The sequence below is a fragment of the Ranitomeya variabilis genome, chromosome 3 (assembly GCF_051348905.1).
Source record: "Ranitomeya variabilis isolate aRanVar5 chromosome 3, aRanVar5.hap1, whole genome shotgun sequence".
NCBI classification, from domain to species: Eukaryota; Metazoa; Chordata; class Amphibia; order Anura; family Dendrobatidae; genus Ranitomeya; species Ranitomeya variabilis.
This window is the reverse complement of record NC_135234.1, coordinates 116,101,367-116,124,882: the sequence shown is the minus strand read 5'-3', so window position 1 is coordinate 116,124,882 and position 23,516 is coordinate 116,101,367. Positions and strand designations below refer to the sequence as shown.

The window sequence follows — 23,516 nt, the reverse complement described above, 5'->3', positions numbered from 1 at the left end:
TCGGCCGACTACAGAAATTGCCATTTACTCGATCGCCAAATTGCAAAGATCCACGATCGTGTCTGGATGAGCCAACCTAAAAAAACGAAATGAACTAATCACAGCATATGAAACTAATAAAATGCTTGGGTGAAAATTTTTCAAAAGAATCTAGAAACTGCTCGCTGGCGTAAGTCCCCCTCCTTAAGTGTTCAGCAGATCATCACAGTGGTCTGTCATGTGCGGGGTCATTCAATAGCTAAATGATGACTAGTTGCTATGGATTTACACATGTGAAATTCTGCCCTTTGTTAGTAATAATCTCTTGCTGGGAAGGAATTGGATATGCTATGCAGGCATTTTCTCCAGCGAGATCAAAGACCTGCCTGGGTTTCCTGCAATGACCCAGGTTTAGTATTTACACTTATTGGTTGTAAAACTTAATGACAGTCTGAAACTAGCAAGAAAGGCAAATAAAAATAGGAGCGGGCCACTAGGACGGCAAAGCCGCGTTTCCAATAATGTAGCATCTGCTTTACGAATATTGTTCACAGAACCGCAGAAGCCCAGTGATTTTACAGGGGTCCTGTCGAAAAGTTTTGCAAGTGACACATGAGTAATTATAGAGTTATAAAATGAACCCACTTAGATCCTGCTAATATCACCATGTCACGTTTAATAGTAGCGGATCAGATCTGGGGGGGTGGAGGATTTAAGCTGAAAAAGGCTTAGATATGGTCACAAAGCCGAATAGTGAGGAACCAGATAGACAGCTTTGTAGTCACTAGACTGAATTCACATGAACATATTTTCGGTTTAAGTGTTGTCCATGGAAAAAACGGAAAGCACTAGGACCAATGTTATTTAATACAGCTGTTCATGTTTTCACATGGATTGAAGGTTTGCATAAAAAACATTGCAGAATGCACCATTTTCTTCCGTATTTCAGGTGAGGCTTACCTATTCCAGTGTATGGGTGAGCAAACAAAATCAAATCCTATACAGATCAACCAGTAAACAGATTATTTTTTTTCCAGATACATTGCCCACCCTATTTAGTGTTGTAGATTTTATTTATTGCTGATGTAAAAAAAATGGATGCCAATAATGATGAAAGATCAACTGTTTCTTCTGGAGGAAAAGAAGAAAAAAAAATTACGACCATGTGGCGTTGTTCACTACTCGGACAGCCCCTTCTCAATCCTCAATACTCACCTCCGCCGTTTCAGCGGTGTTGACACTTGCTTTCCCGGTGATTGCGTAACATTGTCATGTCATGCAATCCCTGTGGCCAATCAGCATTTCCTCCAGATGTATGTGATTCGTCCAAAGGTGGGATAGTGAAGCGGCCACTGATTGGCTGCAAGGACCACATGACATAATGTCACGTGATCTCGTGGAGAGCCAGTGCCACAATGCTGGAATAGCGCTGGCACCAGAGGTGAAAAGAAATGTTATTACATAACAAGGGGGCAACGTAGGGATTGAGAAGGGGACAACCTCTCTAATCTGCAGAAAACCCTCGATTCTGAAGTGTGCCTTTCAAAATCCTTTTGGGGTTTGCCTTTTCTAGAGGAGCACACGGGTGGTTTTTCATGTTTAGCTGTGCGCAGGGATCCTGATTACTAATATTAATCTCTCGACGTGTAGTGACATTTTTATTTACTTTACACTGTGTTTTATAAGATACCAATGCACTGCCCTTACTTTAACCCCGCTCCAGCTCCGTGCTTACAATGCAGCTGTGCCAGAGCGGGGCTGGATTTAATAGTTACAGAACTGTAGAAGCGAGAATAATCAACCATGTTACAGCTTTCTGCAAGCCGTCAACTGTTCCCCAAGTTTCCTGCTTAAGCCACAAAACGAATGACTGTAAAAAGCAGCGGAACATGAGCTCACTTCATTTTCTTCTAACAGATTGGAGAAATCCTATCAATTATTCAAATGTTTTAGCGCTCAAGTTTGGTTCTGTCTTTAAAGAGAACCCATCCGCACATGTTTATGGGAAATAATGAAGCAGAAGGTTAATTCAAACCTGTCACCAGTTTTTTACTATCCCATCTGAGAGTAGCATAATATAGGGGCAGGGACCCGGATTCCAGTGATGTGTCACTTACTGGGCTGCTTGGCCTTTAGTAGTCTGTTTTCTTCTGCAGATCAAGTAGTTCTCTGAATGCTGAGCTCTGTATAAACCCGCCTACACTAATGATTGGCACAGTTCTGTGTACACTGTGCATAGGCAGAAAACTGCCAATCAGTTGTAAATCAGTAATTTTAATCAAAACTACAGCAAGTAGCCAAGAGACACATCACTGGAATTGGGGTCTTTGTCTCTACATTATGCTTCTCTTATATAAGGTGGCAGAAACCTGGTGACAGATTGCGTTTAACTAGGGAGTAATAAAACGAAGGTGCTATTTACAGACAAATGAAACAAGACTATAGCCCGATATACCCATTAGATAACTGTCGGCTGAACAGTGGTTCTGCTGTCTCTCCCATATACATTGGGTGATCCCAGGATTGTTATGACCATACACTTTCCAAATCTGGGGCCATTCTTCAATCAAGAAAAAAAATCAGACAGTAAAATAGCCAAACGTACAGATTTTCCATAACACGGGAAAGTTTCTAAGCACTGAGCCAGCCCCTTCCCAGGAGGAGCAGTGTCCCCCACTCATGTCACGTCTCGATAGTGACACCCAGGATCTGAGGACACGCACGTACACGTCTATCCACCCACTGAAGTGACACCAACCTGTTTACGGCTACACTGACACAAACCCGGAGACACCATTAATAAAACATTTACACATTACTGAGGTAAAAGATTCCACACCTTGACAAAACCTAGGATAATTAATTTATTAACATATACTTGCTGTGCAAATGAGTATGAAATATTGTTCCGAGCCAGGGGTGGACTCCGAACACCCGGGGCGTGGTGACCTGCTCGGAGGCGAGATGCTCAGCCCATTAACTGGGTGAGTGTGGAAAGCAGTCAGCGGAGCGGGAAGTAATGTTACTACTGGGCCCTGTCATCGCAGAAGCACTGGGGTTCTCATAGCTGCTGAGCTATGTAGTACTTTCTGCCCAGATCCTCAATCTGTCCATAGTGAATGCTTCCAGCTATTTCCAGCAGACTGGACTGTCCTTCCATAGCAATAATCAGAGGCCAGTATGTACACACACCAGTATTTCTTCCTACCTAATTCCACCAATTCACACAAGTAAATGTCAATATTCCAAGTTTCTTTCTTGAGCCCAAAGCAGGAAAAGTTCTTGACAGAAGGTGAATGTTACCCAGGAGAGAAAACAATCCAGGAAATATGTATTTCTCAGCAAAAGTTACATGTTGGGTCTTTGGATAAGTGTTATTTTTGGCCTTGGGATTTTAATAGAGTGGCGGACCAGTGGGTAATTGGACATGACACTCCTTCTCAACCAGTATGAATTTTGGGCAAGTCTTCGTGAGATGGTTATTAAGGAATGGACGATTCTCTAATGATACGACCTTTTAAAATACGTAACCGCTGCAGTCAATCACAGGCTTCAGTGGTGCTGCTGACATACCGAGGACGCAGACACGCCGCTTATGAAGGTGATGAAGGTGGTGAAGGAAAATGATTCACACATCAGTACTTTTGATCAGTGTGTCATCACCATGTGTCTCCAAAACAGAGAACGGGCATCAAGTCTTTCAATCAAAGATGTTCTGGGAATGTTCCACTCCTGGTTTTGGTTACAAAGACTGACTTGTTAATGAGGCCTCTAACTCAGGTGAAGCTGTTGGGTTCCTTAATGGATCATGTAGATTTGCAGTTAGTCCCAAGTAGAGGTAAACACTTGGCCACGATGTAGATGCAATTTCAACCTGATCATTATAAATTCAGTGTAAATTGCACCATGACACGGCCATAACAGTAGGCAATCAATTTCCACCGAAGTTATAATAATCCAGCTGAAAACCGCATTGAAGTCCGATACCATTAAATGCCATTTTGTGTGATTTACTGAAAAAACTTGCTGATGTTTAGTTCGTGGGCAGACGTCCCGGGGGATTGTTTTGTTTTCACAATGTAACTTCCTTTGCTGTTCATGAAGAACCTAATTCACCGTGCCAACTATCTATCTCTGAAGATGCCAAACCTGAGGGGTAACGGAATCCCAAGTTGTGACACTCTGGATGCAGCGCTCAGAGGAATACACACAAGCAAAACACATTGCAGCAAAGTAAGAATCTGAATACAGTTATACACATGAAATAGCCTTAATGTAGAATACACATGATTTGTCAGACAAATGATACACATCTTGTAAAAATCAGTGACTCCAACCCATGAAGAAACCTCTGCATTCTCCGCACATCAGCATTTCCAGCCACATTTTAAAAAGGGCACAAATGGCACCATAGAGTATAGACTGACTCATACTGATATATGGGACAATGCTTAGAAAACCAGTGGGATCTGTCACTACCTGGGATCCTGTGTGCAGCTTAACCACTTTATGACTGGAAGCACAAGGCAAACAGAGATTGTCACGTGTCCCTTGTTTTCAACTTTTACATCATTGCACTAAAACCAAAGCTATTCACATGACATCATTGTTTTAAAAATAACTTCTCATCAGGTCAAAAGTGGACAGCTTTTGCTATTATTGTATTCCCTCTGCTACCCTCAGCATTGGTTTTTTTTTTAATCTATCATGTGGTTCCAGATATAGACCTTTTGGTTGAGTGGTAATTTATATGGTCTTTACCAACAAAAGGTGTCTCACAGGATTCTCCTTGGGGGAGTGTCTCACAGCATTCTCCTTGGGGGCGTGTCTCACAGCATTCTCCTTGGGGGAGTGTCTCACAGCATTCTCCTTGGGGGAGTGTCTCACAGCATTCTCCTTGGGGGCGTGTCTCACAGCATTCTCCTTGGGGGCGTGTCTCACAGCATTCTCCTTGGGGGCGTGTCTCACAGCATTCTCCTTGGGGGCGTGTCTCACAGCATTCTCCTTGGGGGAGTGTCTCACAGCATTCTCCTTGGGGGAGTGTCTCACAGCATTCTCCTTGGGGGGAGTGTATCACAGGATTCTCCTTGGGGGCGTGTCTCACAGGATTCTCCTTGGGGGCGTGTCTCACAGGATTCTCCTTGGGGGCGTGTCTCACAGGATTCTCCTTGGGGGCGTGTCTCACAGGATTCTCCTTGGGGGCGTGTCTCACAGGATTCTCCTTGGGGCGTGTCTCACAGGATTCTCCTTGGGGGGAGTGTCTCACAGGACTCTCCTTGGGGGGAGTGTCTCACAGGACTCTCCTTGGGGCGTGTCTCACAGGACTTTCCTTGGGGGCGTCTCACAGCATTCTCCTTGGGGGAGTGTCTCACAGGATTCTCCTTGGGGGAGTGTCTCACAGGATTCTCCTTGGGGGGAGTGTCTCACAGGACTCTCCTTGTGGGTAGTGTCTCACAGGACTCTCCTTGTGGGTAGTGTCTCACAGGACTCTTCTTGGGGGGAGTCTGTCTCACAGGACTCTCCGTGGGGGGAGTGTCTCACAGGACTCTCCGTGGGGGGAGTGTCTCACAGGACTCTCCGTGGGGGGAGTCTCACAGGACTCTCCGTGGGGGGAGTGTCTCACAGGACTCTCCTTGGGGGCGTGTCTCACAGGACTCTCCTTGGGGCGTGTCTCACAGGACTTTCCTTGGGGGCGTCTCACAGCATTCTCCTTGGGGGAGTGTCTCACAGGATTCTCCTTGGGGGAGTGTCTCACAGGACTCTCCTTGGGGGAGTGTCTCACAGGACTCTCCTTGTGGGTAGTGTCTCACAGGACTCTCCTTGTGGGTAGTGTCTCACAGGACTCTTCTTGGGGGGAGTCTGTCTCACAGGACTCTCCGTGGGGGGAGTGTCTCACAGGACTCTCCGTGGGGGGAGTGTCTCACAGGACTCTCCGTGGGGGGAGTGTCTCACAGGACTCTCCGTGGGGGGAGTGTCTCAGGATTCTCCTTGGGGGCGTGTCTCACAGGACTCTCCTTGGGGGCGTGTCTCACAGGACTCTCCTTGGGGGCGTGTCTCACAGGACTCTCCTTGGGGGCGTGTCTCACAGGACTCTCCTTGGGGGCGTGTCTCACAGGACTCTCCTTGGGGGCGTGTCTCACAGGACTCTCCTTGGGGGCGTGTCTCACAGGACTCTCCTTGGGGGCGTGTCTCACAGGACTCTCCTTGGGGGGCGTGTCTCACAGGACTCTCCTTGGGGGCCGTGTCTCACAGGACTCTCCTTGGGGGCCGTGTCTCACAGGACTCTCCTTGGGGGCCGTGTCTCACAGGACTCTCCTTGGGGGCCGTGTCTCACAGGACTCAAACAGATCCAGTTGCAATCAGCTTTTTTAGCCGTACAAAAAAGTTGTGTCTGCACAACTTTTTGTCCTGCTAAGATAACAGATTGCTGCTGGATCTGTTTCAACCGATAATGACTGGACATGTGAACTAGGCTATCTTGGGAGTGCCAGTTATGACTCCCTGGTGGAAAAGATTAAAAGCTTTATTTACATTGCTCATCTACTTTAAACCAAGGAATAAACCTTTTCTTTTGCGGACTTTGTGATTATGACCTGTGAATAACACACAGGATTTTCTAATTTGGACTATTTTTGGTTCCTCTCACCCTACCACACTATAACCATATTGGTTATCTTGTCTGTAGAAAAAAAAAGCAAGTCAGAAAAAAACAGTTACAACATTTAATTGAAAATTGTCCCTACATAAATGCAGAATAAACTCTTTCCTATAACTGCAGAAAATCCTGCTGACCGCAGCTGCCACATATATTAAAACCAGCAGTATAGGAATTTGGCCTCTTTTTGCAGATGCAAGAAGCATTTTATTTGCAGTTTTTACATAAAATGATGAATCAATGAAAAAAAAATAAGCATTTTTGAGAAATCCAATCACTAGAAAGACCTGTCACCAGGTCAAAAGTGCCCAGTTTTTGCTCTGAATTATGCCTGCTCTACATGCCACCTTCAGAATTCAATTTTAGGTTTTTTTATTTTTATTTTAAAACCGCCGTATGGATCCAGAGACATGGGCATTGTTATTAAGTGATGATTTTTATCATCTTTACTGAGGGGGCAGGGCTCATAAGATACGTCCCCAGGGAATCCTAAGGCAACTCTGCATTATTACCCTGCGATAAACACCCCATTGTAAAGACCGTAACAACTAGCACTGAATAAAAAGGACCATATTCCTGGAACTGTATGGTAGATTTAATTTAAAAAAAAAGAAATACTCAGGAGAGCAGTGGGAATAAAAGGTGGAGAGCAACAGGTAACAAAAGTGAAAAAAGTAGTTCCAAGTACAGACCACTGCACAACTACAAAGACCTAAAGACACAAACACGGAATAATTGCTGAGCGCGCTCACGGGCGGCACATTGTGTGTTTAGCATTTCCGCAGAGGACATCTTTTCTTCCGATGATAAAAGATATTTCAATTTCACAGATTTTAAAAAGAAGAAATGAACCATCTACAAAAATTTCAGGCCAATTCTTCATTTTCCATTTGAATAAACTTTCACTTATTACAGTAATTCCCTAAATACTATAACAGGGGCGTCTGGCCGCTCTTCTTTTCAAACCCACAATAATAACCATCTGCTATTCAGGAAACCCCTCAGCAGCACATTTTTCAGCTACAAGTCCACCATAACCCTGCCCAAAACCACGAGTGATCATAGGCTGGAGAGATTACTGTGTTCTCAGCCGAATGCCAAAACTTAGCGATGCAAGTGATACTCCTGCATTGTGCCAGCCACAGTGCCCTGATAATACAGGACATGGCAGCAGCCGATCCGCAGCTGCTCGTGAGGACAATCTCTTGTACGTTCCAGACAGTGCTGGGAACTCATGACGGCTCGACCCCTCTGTCCTCTTCACACAGACAACGTAAAAAGTGATAAGCCAGAGCCTGCACTGACAGCTCTAGATGGTTGGTCCGCTACTGGCCCTGAAAGGACATGGAGATGCCTAGATGGCCTCACCTGTGACCATGACAGAAGGATCTTCTCCTTCTATGGTGGCCAGTCTTCGTTATCAAGTCATTATTACACTTACCCAATGGTGAGATACATTAACATGGTATCCAAATGCACATGGAAAGTAGGATCGCTACTTCCAATAGGTGGCGCTATAGAGTTAAGTCCTCTTTTTTTCAGCAGAGGCAATTTGCATATTTAAATTCCCAGAGGAGCATTGCACGGCGAATAAGCCTCCTTACCTTGACAAGCCAGCTGGTATGTCACTCTCCATAAGGAGAAACGTTACCCCTTAGACCCCAGTCCAGAGCCTCTCACCTAGCCAAATCAGTTCTCATGCTTCGCACTGACGAGGGCCAACAGCCCGAAACACCGTGTCTGCGAATTGAGATACTGATTTGGCTTTTATCCTAAGTCATATTGCACGACTCGTTAAAGGGTTGATTGTGACTTGTAGGATCGCTACTTCCAATAGGTGGCGCTATAGAGTTAAGTCCTCTTTTTTTCAGCAGAGGCAATTTGCACATGGAAAAGTTAAAACTCTTATATTAAATTTTGAACGCGGCCAACATAATACACTTTTTTTCTAGTCTTGCCCTCACTAATTAATGAGTGTTATCCATACAAAAATTGACATAAGTACCATCATTTGGCCTTTAGTTAGCTTCAGAAGTCCACCCACGAATCATGATGTCTGGACCACCCGCGGGTCTCCTGACCAGGGCTGTGGAGTCGGTAAGCCAAAACTCCGACTCCAACTCCTCAATTTCAATGACACAGACTGACTCCACCAAAATGGCCTCCAAATTAACAGCCCTGCTCCTGACCCGAACACAATAACAGCATGTACGCCTACGTGGCTGTTGAATTCAGGTTAGGAGATACGTGGCCGGTCTGGACATCGCAGTCTATACATGAACTGTGACCGTCAGACGCATGAAATTGCTTAGACCCATGTTCACACGTCAGTATTTGTTTGTCATATTCCATTATTAGCATGATGAGCGAATATACTCGTTACTCGAAATTTCTCGAGCATGCTCAGGGGTCCTCCGAGTATTTGTAAGTGCTCGGAGAATTAGTTTTCAGTGCTGCAGCTGAATGATTTACATCTAATAGCCAGCATAAGTACATGTGGGGATTCCATAGCAACCAGGCAACCCCCACATGTACTTATGCTGGATGTCAGATGTAAATCATTCAGCTGCGGCACTGAAAACTAAATCTCCGAGTACTTACAAATACTCGGAGGACCCCCGAGCGTGCTCGGAAAATCTCGAGTACCAAGTATATTCGCTCATCACTAATCATTATTTGTAACCCAAAACCAAAAGAGAAATGGAAACACTTGCACCACTTCTGCATTCCTGATCCACTCCTGGTTTTGGCTTACAGTGATGGGAAAATACTGATGAAAGAACTGGAGTGTGAATGTGGCCTAAGAGTGACCGCTGGGCTTCAGATAGAGATCAAAAGAGAGATCTTTCATCTTCGGACTGGAAAACCTTGATATACCACAAAAAAAAAGGTAGTGGATTCTTTTTAGCATGAGAGCCTTTGTGATATATCTTTAAATTGGCCTCAAAACAAACCGCTGCTCTGCTTTGATCTTGTAATCTGTGTTCCTGGAAGATAAATGGTTATTATCCTTATGCTGAGGGCTACATGGGCGACTTTGTTGTAAAATTAAATGTAATTACCAAAAACCTGGGGTCAATTATCAGGGGCAATCTAATACAAGGGTGATGAAGCTGCACAGGTCATCCCTGGCTGTAAGGGAGAAAGTCTAGTCAATGTAGAGAGCACTTAGAAGAGCCAATAATCGGGAGCTCGCATTAGTAGGAACACTTGTGGGCTGATTACTGGCTTGTGTAAACTTGCTGGCAATCACCATACCTGCGAAAAACCATTATCAGCACATCACCCTGTGTAAACAGGCGATGTGCTCCCAATAACAATGATGTCCTATGCGCGCAAAATGATCAGATTAAGGCCGGCGTCACACAGTGCTCAGATCCTCGCACATGAGAGAATCACAGCACAGGTGTGGAGAAAACGGAAAAAATAATATCTCCATCTTTTCCATTGCTGGCGTCTGCGATACTTGGGACTGCACTCTGATGACATCCAAGTGCAGTCCGTTGTTCCACATGCGCCCACACATCTGCGATTGTTCTCTCATGCCGTGTTATATGCTTGTGTGAGTGAACCCTAATGGTCATTCTGTGCGCAATAAATTCTAGCTATTAAATAACTGCCAATTAGCTTGTATATAGCCGACTGGCGGTCATCTGACAGTTGCAGCTGGCAGGAGTAAATGTATTGTAAGACCACAGAAAAGGGTTATGCAATAATCAAGAAAAAGGGAGTTTTCAAAAATGTTTGCCTATTAATTCGGACTTTTCCACTTTGAACTGGTGTGCTGCCTCCATTTTTTTATCTTCTGTACTGAAGGATTGGTATCTGCTTAGGGGCCTCTGTGTATACACTTGTTGTATGTGGAGGCTACTATTGCACATTATTTTGTATATTACAGTAGAACACTCGTCCCTGGATGCCATTGGGGTTCCCAATGTTCAGACCTCTATTTCTCTATTCCAGAGACTTTTTTAAATCCGTAATGAACCTGTCCAAAAACATAAGTGATGATCCCCATAATGAGGTTTCTGACTCCATGCCCTTCTCCATTATTCCATATCCTGGAGAGTATGACACTTCTAAAATGACACATAAAGAGGGGAAATTGAAAATGTAAACATATGTCCTCACAAAACTTTCCTTTCTTCAATAAGCACTTTAAAAACACCATAAAAATTTATGCCTGAAAAAAACCGTCTTGCTCGGAGCACAGATCTGTTTTCTTTGGCAATGGCGCTGGTCGGAAGCCTTGAGTTGGATAATGAGAAGTTCCCCGGTTCTTGTATGTTGTAACATTAATGACATAATAAAAAGCCTGCATTTCAATAACAGAGCGAGCGCTCTTCCTTACAACCCACCTGCTCCCTCTCCCACAGCCAAGTCCTCATGCCAGGCAGGAATACGCACCCGCTGCTGCCGCCGCACCGATCTCTGCCAGGAACAATGCCTGCGTGTGCGCACAACACAGGGCTGCAAGTCATTAAGGTTCCCACAAACCTCACCAAGTGTGAAATATGGCTGACGAATGCCACCACGGCTAGCTGCCTTATACAAGGTGCCTCCTGATATTACACTAGTTTCTGCTACACGGTTCACTCGCTGTCATTTTTTTGTTCGCCCTGTTCACACATGGGTTGTCAGAGGCATACTAGCCATAAAAAAACCCAACAAATTAAAATTGGTTTGCAATTTTCAAGATGCATTGGCTCCATGACTCCTGGAATTTATCCATCTTGGTCTTATGTCTGAAGTTGTCAGATATCCACTTCCTGTCTTAACAGAGATTCTTCCGCTTTAAATCCATGCTTTACACTTCAGCTCTTCTTACATTTTATGTAACGCTATTTCTTCATTTGGGCCATTTATCTTATGTGCTTGGGATTTTGCAAGTATTGTATTCACAATCTGGATTAAAGGGGTGGTCCTATCATTAAAAGCTATCCCCAGGATAATGTGTGGATCGGTGGGGGATGGAAAGCATAGACCCCCCCAAGGATCCCAAGAATGGGGCTCTGAAATGCCCTGTTGGAATAGAGCAATGGCCTCACATGTGTGCCACCACCGCTCCATTCATTCACTATGGAAGTGCCAGAAAAAGCCAAACCCTGTACTTGGCGCTCACTGGCAGTCCCATGGGATGAATAATGCACTTTTTAAAGTTTTTTTTATTATGGGTTACCATCACCTACATACACCACTGCGAGGAAATAAAAGGGTCTTAAAAGATGGCAGCGATAGAATATATAGATGGAAATTCAGAATAATTCCCCACAATTAAAAAACAATCTATAACTAGAGAGAAGTGGCCAAAGTTCATCCATTTGTATAGACCGCAGCTTCCCACTATTTCTCAATAGGAGGGATATATGTAAAGCTCCTTGCACAATCCTGTATAGCGTTTGCCAGCGACACATTTATCTGAACTTTGTATCATTTGTTATACATAATAGGCTCCCAAATATTAGTAAATGAATCCTAAGTGTTCAGTCCAGGGGTGGACACAATGGTGGAATCTGTACAGTCACACAGGGGTCCAAGAGGTAAGGGGGCCCATTTACAAATTGTGCATCATGATGAGCTATTGGACTGCAAAGGGCCCATATAGAGTTCTTGCACGGGCGCCTCTTCTGTCTGTCCGCCAGTAGCTTAGACAACACCATTAGGATCCTCAGGGATCCCACAAATAGGTCTTCCCACTAATTACATTACTTTGATAGGTGATCAGAGCGTAACTACAGCGTTTGTAGCTCTGGAATCTAGGGAGTCCCATAAGAAGACCAATACTATTAAAGACCTGTGAGAGCTGGGGTCCGCTGTTAGAGGTTTTACATTGGGGGCCATGAGCTTACTTTAAGTGATAAATGTCTGATCGCTGATGGTGCAACCGCTGGGATCCAAAGTCTCCTGTGTGCATGGAGCAGTAGTCTGCATGGTGACCACTACTCCATTCATCTATATGGCAATGAGGACGTAGCTGAGCCATCTGTTTCATAGAAGGGAATGGAGCAGTAGCCACACGTGGCGCTATTGGTCGATTCACACATGGGTTCCCTGTCCTTACAATTGGTGGGGGCCCCAGCAGCTACACCCCAGCTATCCTATATTACCTATCCTGCGTAATGAAAGCACAGGCACCGATGGACCTACCTAACAGTGTTCAGATGAAAACTAGTGATATTTTTCTACTCAAAAGCATCAGCATCTACAATGGAGTCTCTATTAGGAAGCCCCCAGTACAGACACCACCATAGGCTACTGCTCCTCCTTATTGCACCAAGGTGAAAAGGGAGTCGGAAACCTGTATGGACGTACTGGAAAGCGACTGTTTTCTTTATAATAACCTGATGTGAAGCTGGGTACACAACGTTTTCCCTTTATAATAACATTTTCTGAAAGAGAACAACCCCTTTAAGGCTAAACTGGTGTTTAAGTATATACACAACAGTGGCCATCGCATCCGTCCACCATAAAAACCCATAGCACGGCATGCTTTTTTAGCAGCGGTCCTCTGTATGCAGCACTTTCCTATACGGTATAACAGTGTGCCCACATATAACAGCCTGATAGTGTCCTTTTGGCCTCCACTAAGGGAATGGAGCCTATGGCAACGATAACGTACATACGGGGAGCTTTTGTTGGGACTAAGTGTAATATACAAATAGGGCCTGATTCATCATTTGCAGAGGTTTTTTTAAGTCACTTTTCTTTGCCTTATGGTATTTGTTGATTTTTTTGTGCCAAATTCCTTGAAATGGCACATGTGGCTCATGAATTTTGCAGAAAATCAAACATTCTCTTTATTTTTTAATTAAACCCCACTTTGTGACTTTTTAGCGCAGTCACATGTTTCACTTAGGTGTTGCAAAATTTAAGTTAAAACAAAAAGGAGTACATAAAAATCACCCCAGGGGGTGACCGTAGCACAGTACAGTTGCACAAAAATGTTGAGAAGAAAGCATCTTGTAACAGCAAACATGCTCACAATGATAAATATAAGAAAAAAAAAAACACATAAAAACAAATAAAGCACAAATTATTAAAGAGTAATAAGGAGCAAGAAAAAAAACACATTAAAACTAGGCAAAAAATAAGGTTTAAATGCAACAATGAATGGGGCCCGCAGCCTTACATGAGTCTGTGGATTCCAAAATTGCAGGGGGCGGACAGGAGCCTAGGTCATGTACATGCAAAAATAAAAAAAACTCTCCTTTTCATCCCCTTCCCATAGACTTCAATATGCAGCTGTAACCTGATACTGCAGTGAGCTGCCAGCCCGTCTTATTTCAATTGGGATGAATTTTAGCTGTATTTTAGACTGAATGATGAATTAAGAAGAAGAGGTGTAAGGGGGAGAAGTGGCTCATAAGTGGAGAAAGAAGCTCGGAAAATATATATTTCTAATATTTGATTCTACTATTGATTTATGCAAACGGTCTCATTTCTTTGAATACGCAGATATACAGTACTTATGTAAATTGTGATCTGGATGATGGCAGCACACTGAGGTTTATGGGGCTGGACTTGCCAAGGAGATGGAATGTAAGAAATGATAAAAGTGAGCACGCATCCTAATGTTATACATGAAGATATAAAATCACCAAACTGGAACAAAGAGGCACTTGTGTGGCATGATAGCGCTGGCAGTCAGCGGGCAATATTATTATAGTAATCTGTAGAATCAGTTATTCTGTGCCTCATTATAGGAATGCCGGGATTACAGGGGGCTCTGCTGCTTATTACAGGGCGCGCACAAGGTCATGTGTACGGGGAAAACTATACTTACACAATGTAAATGTACCGTATTGTTCTCACAGCGATGGGGCTCATGGGAAACAAAGGGAATGTCCCAATTTAGTCTTTAAAGATTATATATATATATATATATATATATATATATATATATATATATATATATATATACACACATACTGTATATATATATATATATATATATATATTCTACACAAGGACAGATGGAGTGACCTTTCTTTCCGTTAGCCATGATTACCTATGAGAACAGGATAGTGTTCAGGTGCCAGGTTGCCAATGGCAGATGCCACCTAATGTATGCCAGCAGTCGGCAGAACCTAGATGTGTATTCTCTGCAGACCCCTGTGTTCTCACCATCATGTTCACCCTGTATCTCATACATAAAAAATCCTATAATCCGGCATGAATGGTACCTGAGTGATGTTGGGTTATTAAAGGGGTTGTCCATATAATTCAGAAGAGTTAAAGGGGTTGTCCAATGCCCACTACTGGGCAAACTCTTATATATGACTTCCATGTGCTGCATCAATCCTAGCAAAAATCTTTCCTTACCTCCCAGACCAGCGCCGCTCCTCAGATCTCGGTCTCCTGACATAACCTGTCATGTGACTGCGGCAACCAATCGGCGTCCGCTGATCGCCTGTGGCCTTCATATTTCCATCTAGGTGGAAGAACACGGTTCTCCTACTCAGACAGGATTCTGAAGGCTACAGCTGATCCATAGCCGGTGATTGGCTGCTGCGGTCATGTAAAATTGCTTATAACACAACCAGCTCTGCCCTCTCCTAGTGTATCATCACCCATCCCCTGCAGATTGTGAGCCCTCGCGGGCAGGGTCCTCCCTCCTTATGTACCCGTGTGCCTTGTTTTTTTTTTTTTGCTCATGTCTAATGTATTTGTCTATATTTGCTCCGTATTTCACATGTACAGCGCCATGGAATAAATGGCGCTATAAAAATGAATAATAATAATAATAATAATAATAATAAATAACAGACCAGCGGGGGACCCAGAATTCACTGAGAAGTGACGTTAGTCCAGATGGTAAGTATGGATTTGTTTGTTTATGTACCATGTGGCCATTAATAAAAGGTAGTCCAGTAGTAGAGATGGAGAACCCGTTTAAATATTATGAATGAACTGGTAACTAAAGGTAAAGTAAATGGAAATAATTTGAAAGCCACGAGAACCTCCCAAAAGAAATCTTACAATGATATGTGAATAGAAAACAATGTGGAACCAGGAAACATCTCTGAATCCTATCACCCCTGCACTACCATATTCAAACAAGGGTGCTTATAGTCATTCAGCCGGAACAGATAGATAGATAGATAGATAGATAGATAGATAGACAGATGATAGACAGATAATAGATAGATAGATAATAGATAGATAGATAATAGATGATAGATAATAGATAGATAGATGATACATAATAGATGATAGATAGATAATAGATAGATGATAGATAATAGATAGATAATAGATAAATAGATAATAGATAGATGATAGATAATAGATAGATAATAGATAATAGATAGATGATAGATAATAGATAGATAAATAGATGATAGATAGATAATAGATAGATAATAGATGATAGATAAATAGATGATAGATAAATAGATGATAGATAGATAGATAGATGACAGATGCAGTACCAGCAAAGTCTATGAGATTCAGAAATCTCTACACACACCTTTTTTTCCCCGACTTTTGTCAAAGAGCTGAATTTTTGCTAAATCCAGCTTGTCACTTCTTTCAGCGTTTTTCTCCCATTCAATGGGTAGTGCAAAAACCGCAGGTATCAGGTTTTGCTGCGTTTTTGGTGCCAAAACCTGATGAAGTAGGATCAGATTTGTTTTTTATGCACTAAACTTTATCAGTGTGCACAACAGACAAATGTACCCTGACAAAAATGCCGCAAAAACTAAGCAAAACCTGGTTTTTGGAAGCAGCTTAAACTTTGCTTTGAAAAAAACACAACGTGTGAACATAGCCTTACATTGCCATTGTTTGCTAGCGCTGATAGACAGCCAATATATCCAGAAATCTGTAGCTGACGGTTTAGGTCCCTGTAGGTTCCACTTCTGATTTTATGAAAGTGGCCTAACATTTTGCTTTGCTTTTTCTTGCTATCTATGAATATTTTTTTAGATATAGTTTGGCCATTTAAACAATGAATTTGTATTTATTTATCTATCTCACTTATATATCGCCATTTATTCCACAGCCTTTACAGACATCTTCATCACTGTCCCCATCGGAGCTCGCAACCTAGATTCCCTATCAGCCTGTCTTTTGGAGCATTTCAGTATGGCTCTGGTAGTGATCTAACGAGCTCTTGTCCATCCCTGGTACAGTCTAAATAATCAGCATCTAAAAATCAAGGACATTTTCCATATTTAAGTTTTCTTTATGCAGTTTGCACTTGCGCTCTCATGCCGTGTGGTCTTTTTTTGCTGTATTTTTTCAACATTTTGTAAAAATATCTGAGAAATCAGTGTTGTGTCCGCAGTGAAGGCACGACTTGTGAAATCAGATGCAGAAACAAATCCTAGAAGATGATGATTGTGAAGAAAACTCTGAGGGGTGAACTCATTGCGAAGATTTTTACCAGAAAATGACTAGTTTATGCACACATTGCGCAGCGGAAAGATTTCGTGACTTTTGGTGATTTTATGCCAAGTCCATTAATTTTTTGAAAAGTTGTTGTCAGGAGGGAGCGTGGCTTATGGCTGCCCAACACCTTGGCTTTAGTTTACATGATAAATTATAGCAGAAATGCCCTAGATTTCTGGCTGAAAGATGTGGGACATTCATCACCGGCGGCGTGCACCTTGCTGCATATTACAGTGGTGGACCTATCTTCAAGAATTATTTCTTAAGACTTCTTTTTTTGGAATACACTCCCAGGCCTCATTCAGACTTTTGTTTTCACATACTGTATATGTTTTATGTATGGCCGTCACATAAAAAAACCCATACCCATTGTAAACGTCAACTATGTGTCAACTGTGTGTCCGCAAAACATTCATGGAACTGTCCGTTTTAGATGGGAGCCACGGATCAATATCAACCATACAGGTCCATGTGATGGCATCAGTGCGCTGTCCATGACAGATACTGAAATGAATAGGAGAAACTTTCTAAAAAAAAAATGTTTTCATAAAACCATTGATGAAACTCTGATGGTAAAACCTGACACTGACCGAACAGTGATGACAATCTGACGGTCCAAACTGAATCACTGCTACAATTCAGATCATAAACACTGATGAAACGTGGACTGTTTTTTAGCGTCTGAAAAATCGCTGATGTCTGAACGAGGCCTTAGCTTTGGCTTCATAGGCTGCATCCAAAACCTGAACCTGGAAGCAAACGCTACATGGTCTTTAAGATTGGTGACGCTTCACCTTTGGGGTCACTTTCATTTGGCAATTGCATTCCCAGGCCCCTAACTAGCAGAAAACCCCATTATGTTGGAGAGTTGGGCCGGATTCACACCTCCAACATTAATGGTCCAAGTACGGACTGAGATGCACGGACTGGCCGAGGGTCTCCAGACCCAAATACGACAGTCCCATAGGCAGATATGAGGCTGTCGTGTTTGATCAGAAGACCCTCAGCCAGTTTACACATCCCAGTTCATCATTAGACTGAATTTCGCAAGTTTCCCAGTTTTTAAGAAGCTTTCTTAATATTTTCTTCAATGTGGCAGCAAACGTGAAGTATCAGCACTTTACCACTACAGTCTTACAAGCGCACAAACACTACTTGTGGTAGCCCAGAAAATGGTCCCGGTACGTTGTCTGATGCCACTGCTATTGGTGACGATTCCTGAAAGTGACCAGGATCCCAAGATGCGGGGTGATAATAAAGCCGTGTTGTCAGTTCTATGGTAAATATTGGGGATATTAATGTACATAAACATGGAAGCTAAACTCTCAGCAATGAGAACAGATCAGTGGACGGCCTGGACTGGCCGCAATGGCAGACACCCCTATACTGGGGTCTTTATGGGGTTTTCAGACTCTGGAAGTAATCAAGAATGTTTCTATTCACTGACAGCAAGCAGAAACCCTAACACCGGACAAAATGATGTTACACCATTGTAGAACCGGTCACTATGTGATTAAACTATCACTAATCTGGGGGTTATGATGTCGGCAGCTCAGGGGGCTGCACCTGAAATCTAGAAGGGTCTTCGCTGTCTTATGATGGCGGCACAGACTGTAAAAAAACCAGAAACTAATGGAAGGCAAATAGCAGCAGTGTGACCAGGGCCTAAGGATGAGATAACGTGGTGTTTTCGGAGGTGCGATCAGTGCCCCATGTTCAGTGCTGATGTCACACAACTTATTGTGATTATTTGGGTGTTCTTCCCGCACAGAAGTGTCTGACAATCCATGAGGAGCGCGTCACACGAGGCTGTCGTTATCTGGCATGGCAGGTTTCATACCACGCTGCATGAAGGTCATTATTACCCGGCACTGGAAGTCCTTATCTCCACATCACGAGTACTTAGTGCCTGTGCCAGCAGAGCCGCCATAGCCGCGCTGGCGTTTCACCCCGTGTTTATGGCTTATGATAATACCTGGGAATCAGGCGCCGACATTCAGACAAAATCAATTGGAATCTTGTTCTTAGGAAATATTACTAACACATTATTACCTGGATTTCCGGCACATGGTTGCCCGGGTCGCCCATGTGAAGCCATCAGGTGTATGGGCAGCGGGCATGGAATGCCAAGTACCTTTCCGGGTGACCTCGGGAATGATGGGCAGCATGTGCGGAGGCTTTCATGGTATTTCCCTGCACTTCAGAGTTATTCTCGCCTCTGCCAACATGGCAGCACACACCACATCTGTGCCCACGACACGTGGGCACTGCCAGGCCTGGTCACTCAGGACGTCTGCCACAGGCGCGAAATGCCAGGGGCCAGGACAGGTACTCTGGTCACACTCACCTGGAACAGCTTGCCCTCAGCGCCGCTCACATCCGCCACCTTGGCAAACACCCCCTCCACAGTGAAGTTTGGGTGCTCCATCTTCACAGGGTACACCTTGAGCAGGGCTTTCTGCTGGTGGTCCTGCTCCGTCAGTGCCAGCCTCGCCTGTAGAGTTACCAGAAGCAGCAGCCAGAGGGATGCCAGCTGCAGCCGGGCTCTAGTCATACTGCAGCCAGCAGCGGGCATCCATAGCCAGTCCCAGGAACCCTGCGTGCCAGCAGTGCCAGCCGCCGCTACCCCCAGGGCAGGGGCCCCCCATCCATGGCCTGGGCTGTCACGTACTCCTCCTCAGTCGCTGCTCACCGCACAGTCACGGCCATTCATTGGCTCCTCTCAGCAGCAGGAAGCTCAGCCTGGGCCGGCATCATGCCGGCAGCGTGCGGCGCAGAGCCGGCGAGGTGCACAGGTAGATGAGGCCGTGCCGCCGGCCAGTGCCCCCTCCTCCTCCTCAGCGAGCGCAGCGCAGGCCCCTTCTAGCTCCACTCACATCTCCCGGAGCCAATCCCCGCTGAGCAGAAGGTGGATTCCAGCTCCGGCCGCCCTGTGTGCAGCCTGTGTCCGCGGCTCAGGGCTCGCAGTGAGGAGGACGCTGCTTCCCGGGACACTGAGCTCCCTCCCCGGGGACTGTGCTGCTGCTGCTGCTGTGCTCCTACCTGCTGACACAAAGTGAGGGTGGAGCAGCTGCAGGCGATCCCCTCCCCTCCCCCCTCACTGGAGAATGTGGTTCTGCTGGCTCCCAGACTCCCTCTGCAGCCTGGCCGACAGATGGCAGCTCCCTGCCTGCTGCCTCCTCTCTGTCTCTGCATGTGGCGGCACATAATGCGAGCAGGCTGTGTGTCAGGGTGTCACTCAGGCATCACTGTGCTGGACATATATACTGACATGGTGTATGACACCCCCTAGTTCACCACAAAGAGAAAGACCCTCATTATTTCTCTCATTCCAAGAACCATTAAGTTTATCAGCCTAACATGGCGCCCCCAACCTACTGGGCCCCTATGCAGCTGCACACATGGCACCCATGGCATGTCCAGCCCTGCTGTGGTGCATAAGACCAGAGGGAGGATGTACCAGGGCTGCCAATGGGAACAAGCATTGCCCCTGTGCGGCCGACATGCAAGCTGTGCTGTGATCCTGTTCACACTTGTTTTTATTTTGGTGCAGTTTTCAAAGTAATTGCAGCCATAAGCATTTTCATAGTCAGTGGTCACGTGGTGATTAATGTGGGTCTGGATTCGTATCCCACAACAACATTTGCATTCAATCTGCTTTCCTCCATCCATGGATTTTTGTTTACTACAGGTTAATTGTAGTTTTCACTGAAGATTTTTTTTTCACAGGAGAGACCCTTAGTGTCCGGTTTCACATTTGTGGTCGTGTCCGCAGCATCTTGTCCGCAACCACAAACGCCTGCAAAAACGCAGCATTTTTTATCTGCATCAGCTTACGCATGACGGAAAAAAACCCGCTGTGCTTGTCTGCGTTTTTTGCCTGCGTTTGCGCTTTCTATGCGCATGCGTTTGATATTTCCAGGAGGGCGTGTCTCAATGGGCGTGTCTAAATCAGCTACTGGACATGCGCAGTCCGAAGTACGCAAGCGCATTGAACGCATGCATACGCAAAGACATGCGTACGCATGCGTTCCCATAGTAATCAATTTTTTTAACGACCTCATGCACATGCGCATGCCTGCACATATTTGACGAAAATTTGCAGCCTCAAAAATTGCAACATGGTGCGTTAGCCACGCCCCGCAAAAAGACGCATGCGTAAGCAAACGCGGGTGAACACATGCACCTGCGTCCACAATGTAAAAGATATGAAATCAAGACGCACGCGAATGTATGCGTCAGAAACGCTGCGGACACAACCGCAAATGTAAAACCGGCCTTAACGTAGCTTTTAAATGGCATTGTATGAGATTAGAACTATTCTTATTATTTATTAGTATAGCGCCATTTATTCCATGGCGCTTTACATGTGAAAGTACGTGTCCGTTCAGAAACAGCGCCACTTTGGTAGACAGGCCGCGTCTGCTGTTACAACTCAACCACAACGCTAACCGAGCAGGAGTAAGGGGAGGCACGGCTATGAGTCCCCCTTTTACTCCCCACAATGCTTAGAAAATAAGGTTGGGGAGATCGTTGATTTTGTAAAAGGACATCAGGGGCACGTGAGAAAGTAAAAATGGCAAACAGCACAGCTCCCACATTGGCAGTTCTTAACTATTAGTGATGCTCAAATTTAAAGGGAATGATCCTCTTTACATAGACTTCTGGGGATCCCCAGCAGCGGTGCAGAGGAGTGTCGGGGGATCGGTAGCGGTAGTTATGTGTTTTTTATTATTTTTAGAGCCCTTTGATACATTTTAAAAAAAGATGGACAACCCTTCCAGGCTTGTAAAGGGAATCTGCGGAGATATCACCCTGTAAAGACGCCTTTACCTTTAAGTCTCCCTGCAGTTCTAGGTTATGTTTTCTTATAGGAATATGATCTCTCAGGCAATGACTAATGCAGCGTAGGGGTCACTAACTTGTGGCTGTCAGAGCATGCTGGGAGTTGTAGTTTTGCACCAGTTTAAGAGATAGAGATTAGAAGCTTAGTCCAAAAGTTGCTCTCCAGGAAGAAGTACTGGAAGGAGTAGAGAAATTCTGGAAGGGGTTGTAGATCCACATCAGCAGGACGGCCATTGCTTGCCTTGTCCGTGGTGAATCTGCAGGACTAGTTTTAGCTTAGTGACCATAATGATCAACAGTCTGAATCTTGGGTGTCTTCTGCTAATATGGTTCCAAACAGGGGCGTAACTACCGCGGTCGCAGGGGTCGCAATTGCGACGGGGCCCGCAGTGCTTAGGGGCCCCTAAGAACTCTGAGCTACAAAATGGGCCGCCGGCCCTTTATAAACCTTCTTTACAGGCCCTGGTGCGCGTGCACTCTCTCAGTGCATGCGCGATCACGGGTGGGACTGCACTTGTCACGGCAGCAGAGCCCCTCCACCGCAGAGAGCCGCACACCACAACTATGGCTGCAGCTGCTCTGTGCGCACAGGACCTAGTATGAGGTCACAGGAGGGGAGGAGTCGGAGTCACATGATCAAGGGCTTCCGTGTAGTGCAGGACAGTAGTGCAGTGCTGGTTGTCATCATGCTGGAGGAGGGTAAGCTTTTGTGTGAGGTCAGGAGGGGTTTGTGTGGATGTAGCAGAGCAGTGTGTGTATGAGGTGTACAGAGCGGAGCCGTGTGTGTATGAGGTGTACGGAGCGGAGCTGTGTGTGTATGAGGTGTACAAGGCGGAGCCGGGTGTGTATGAGGTGTACAAGGCGGAGCCGGGTGTGTATGAGGTGTACGGAGCGGAGCCGTGTGTGTATGAGGTGTACGGAGCGGAGCCGTGTGTGTATGAGGTGTACAGAGCGGAGCAGTGTGTGTATGAGGTGTACAGAGCGGAGCAGTGTGTGTATGAGGTGTACGGAGCGGAGCCGTGGGTGTATGAGGTGTACAGAGCGGAGCAGTGTGTGTATGAGGTGTACAAGGCGGAGCCGGGTGTGTATGAGGTGTACGGAGCGGAGCCGTGTGTGTATGAGGTGTACAAGGCGGAGCCGGGTGTGTATGAGGTGTACAAGGCAGAGCTGGGTGTGTATGAGGTGTACAAGGCAGAGCTGGGTGTGTATGAGGTGTACGGAGCGGAGCCGTGTGTGTATGAGGTGTACAAGGCGGAGCTGGGTGTGTATGAGGTGTACGGAGCGGAGCCGTGTGTGTATGAAGTGTACAAGGCGGAGCCAGGTGTGTATGAGGTGTACAAGGCAGAGCTGGGTGTGTATGAGGTGTACAAGGCAGAGCTGGGTGTGTATGAGGTGTACGGAGCGGAGCCGTGTGTGTATGAGGTGTACAAGGCGGAGCTGGGTGTGTATGAGGTGTACGGAGCGGAGCCGTGTGTGTATGAGGTGTACAAGGCGGAGCCGGGTGTGTACGAGGTATACGGAGCGGAGCCGTGTGTGCAAGGTGTATGGAGCGGAGCCGTGTGTGTACGAGGTGTACGGAGCGGAGCCATGTGTGTACGAGGTATACGGAGCGGAGCCGTGTGTGCAAGGTGTACGGAGCGGAGCC

General features: G+C 45.3%; 1 protein-coding gene across 2 annotated transcripts in view; it reads right to left on the bottom strand.

Annotated features, from left to right (window-relative positions):
• The window catches only part of RNF43 (ring finger protein 43), a 59,260-nt gene extending 39,184 nt beyond the window's left edge, over positions 1–20,076 (bottom strand). The window contains exon 1 of one of the 2 annotated variants that reach the window (XM_077294571.1): positions 19,374–20,076. In XM_077294571.1, coding sequence (XP_077150686.1) covers positions 19,374–19,601 — 228 coding nt within the window. In that variant the 5' untranslated portion in view covers positions 19,602–20,076. The remainder of the gene's footprint in view (positions 1–19,373) is intronic. The other variant, XM_077294570.1, reaches the window with a different exon arrangement.
• Between the last annotated feature and the right edge of the window lie 3,440 nt (positions 20,077–23,516).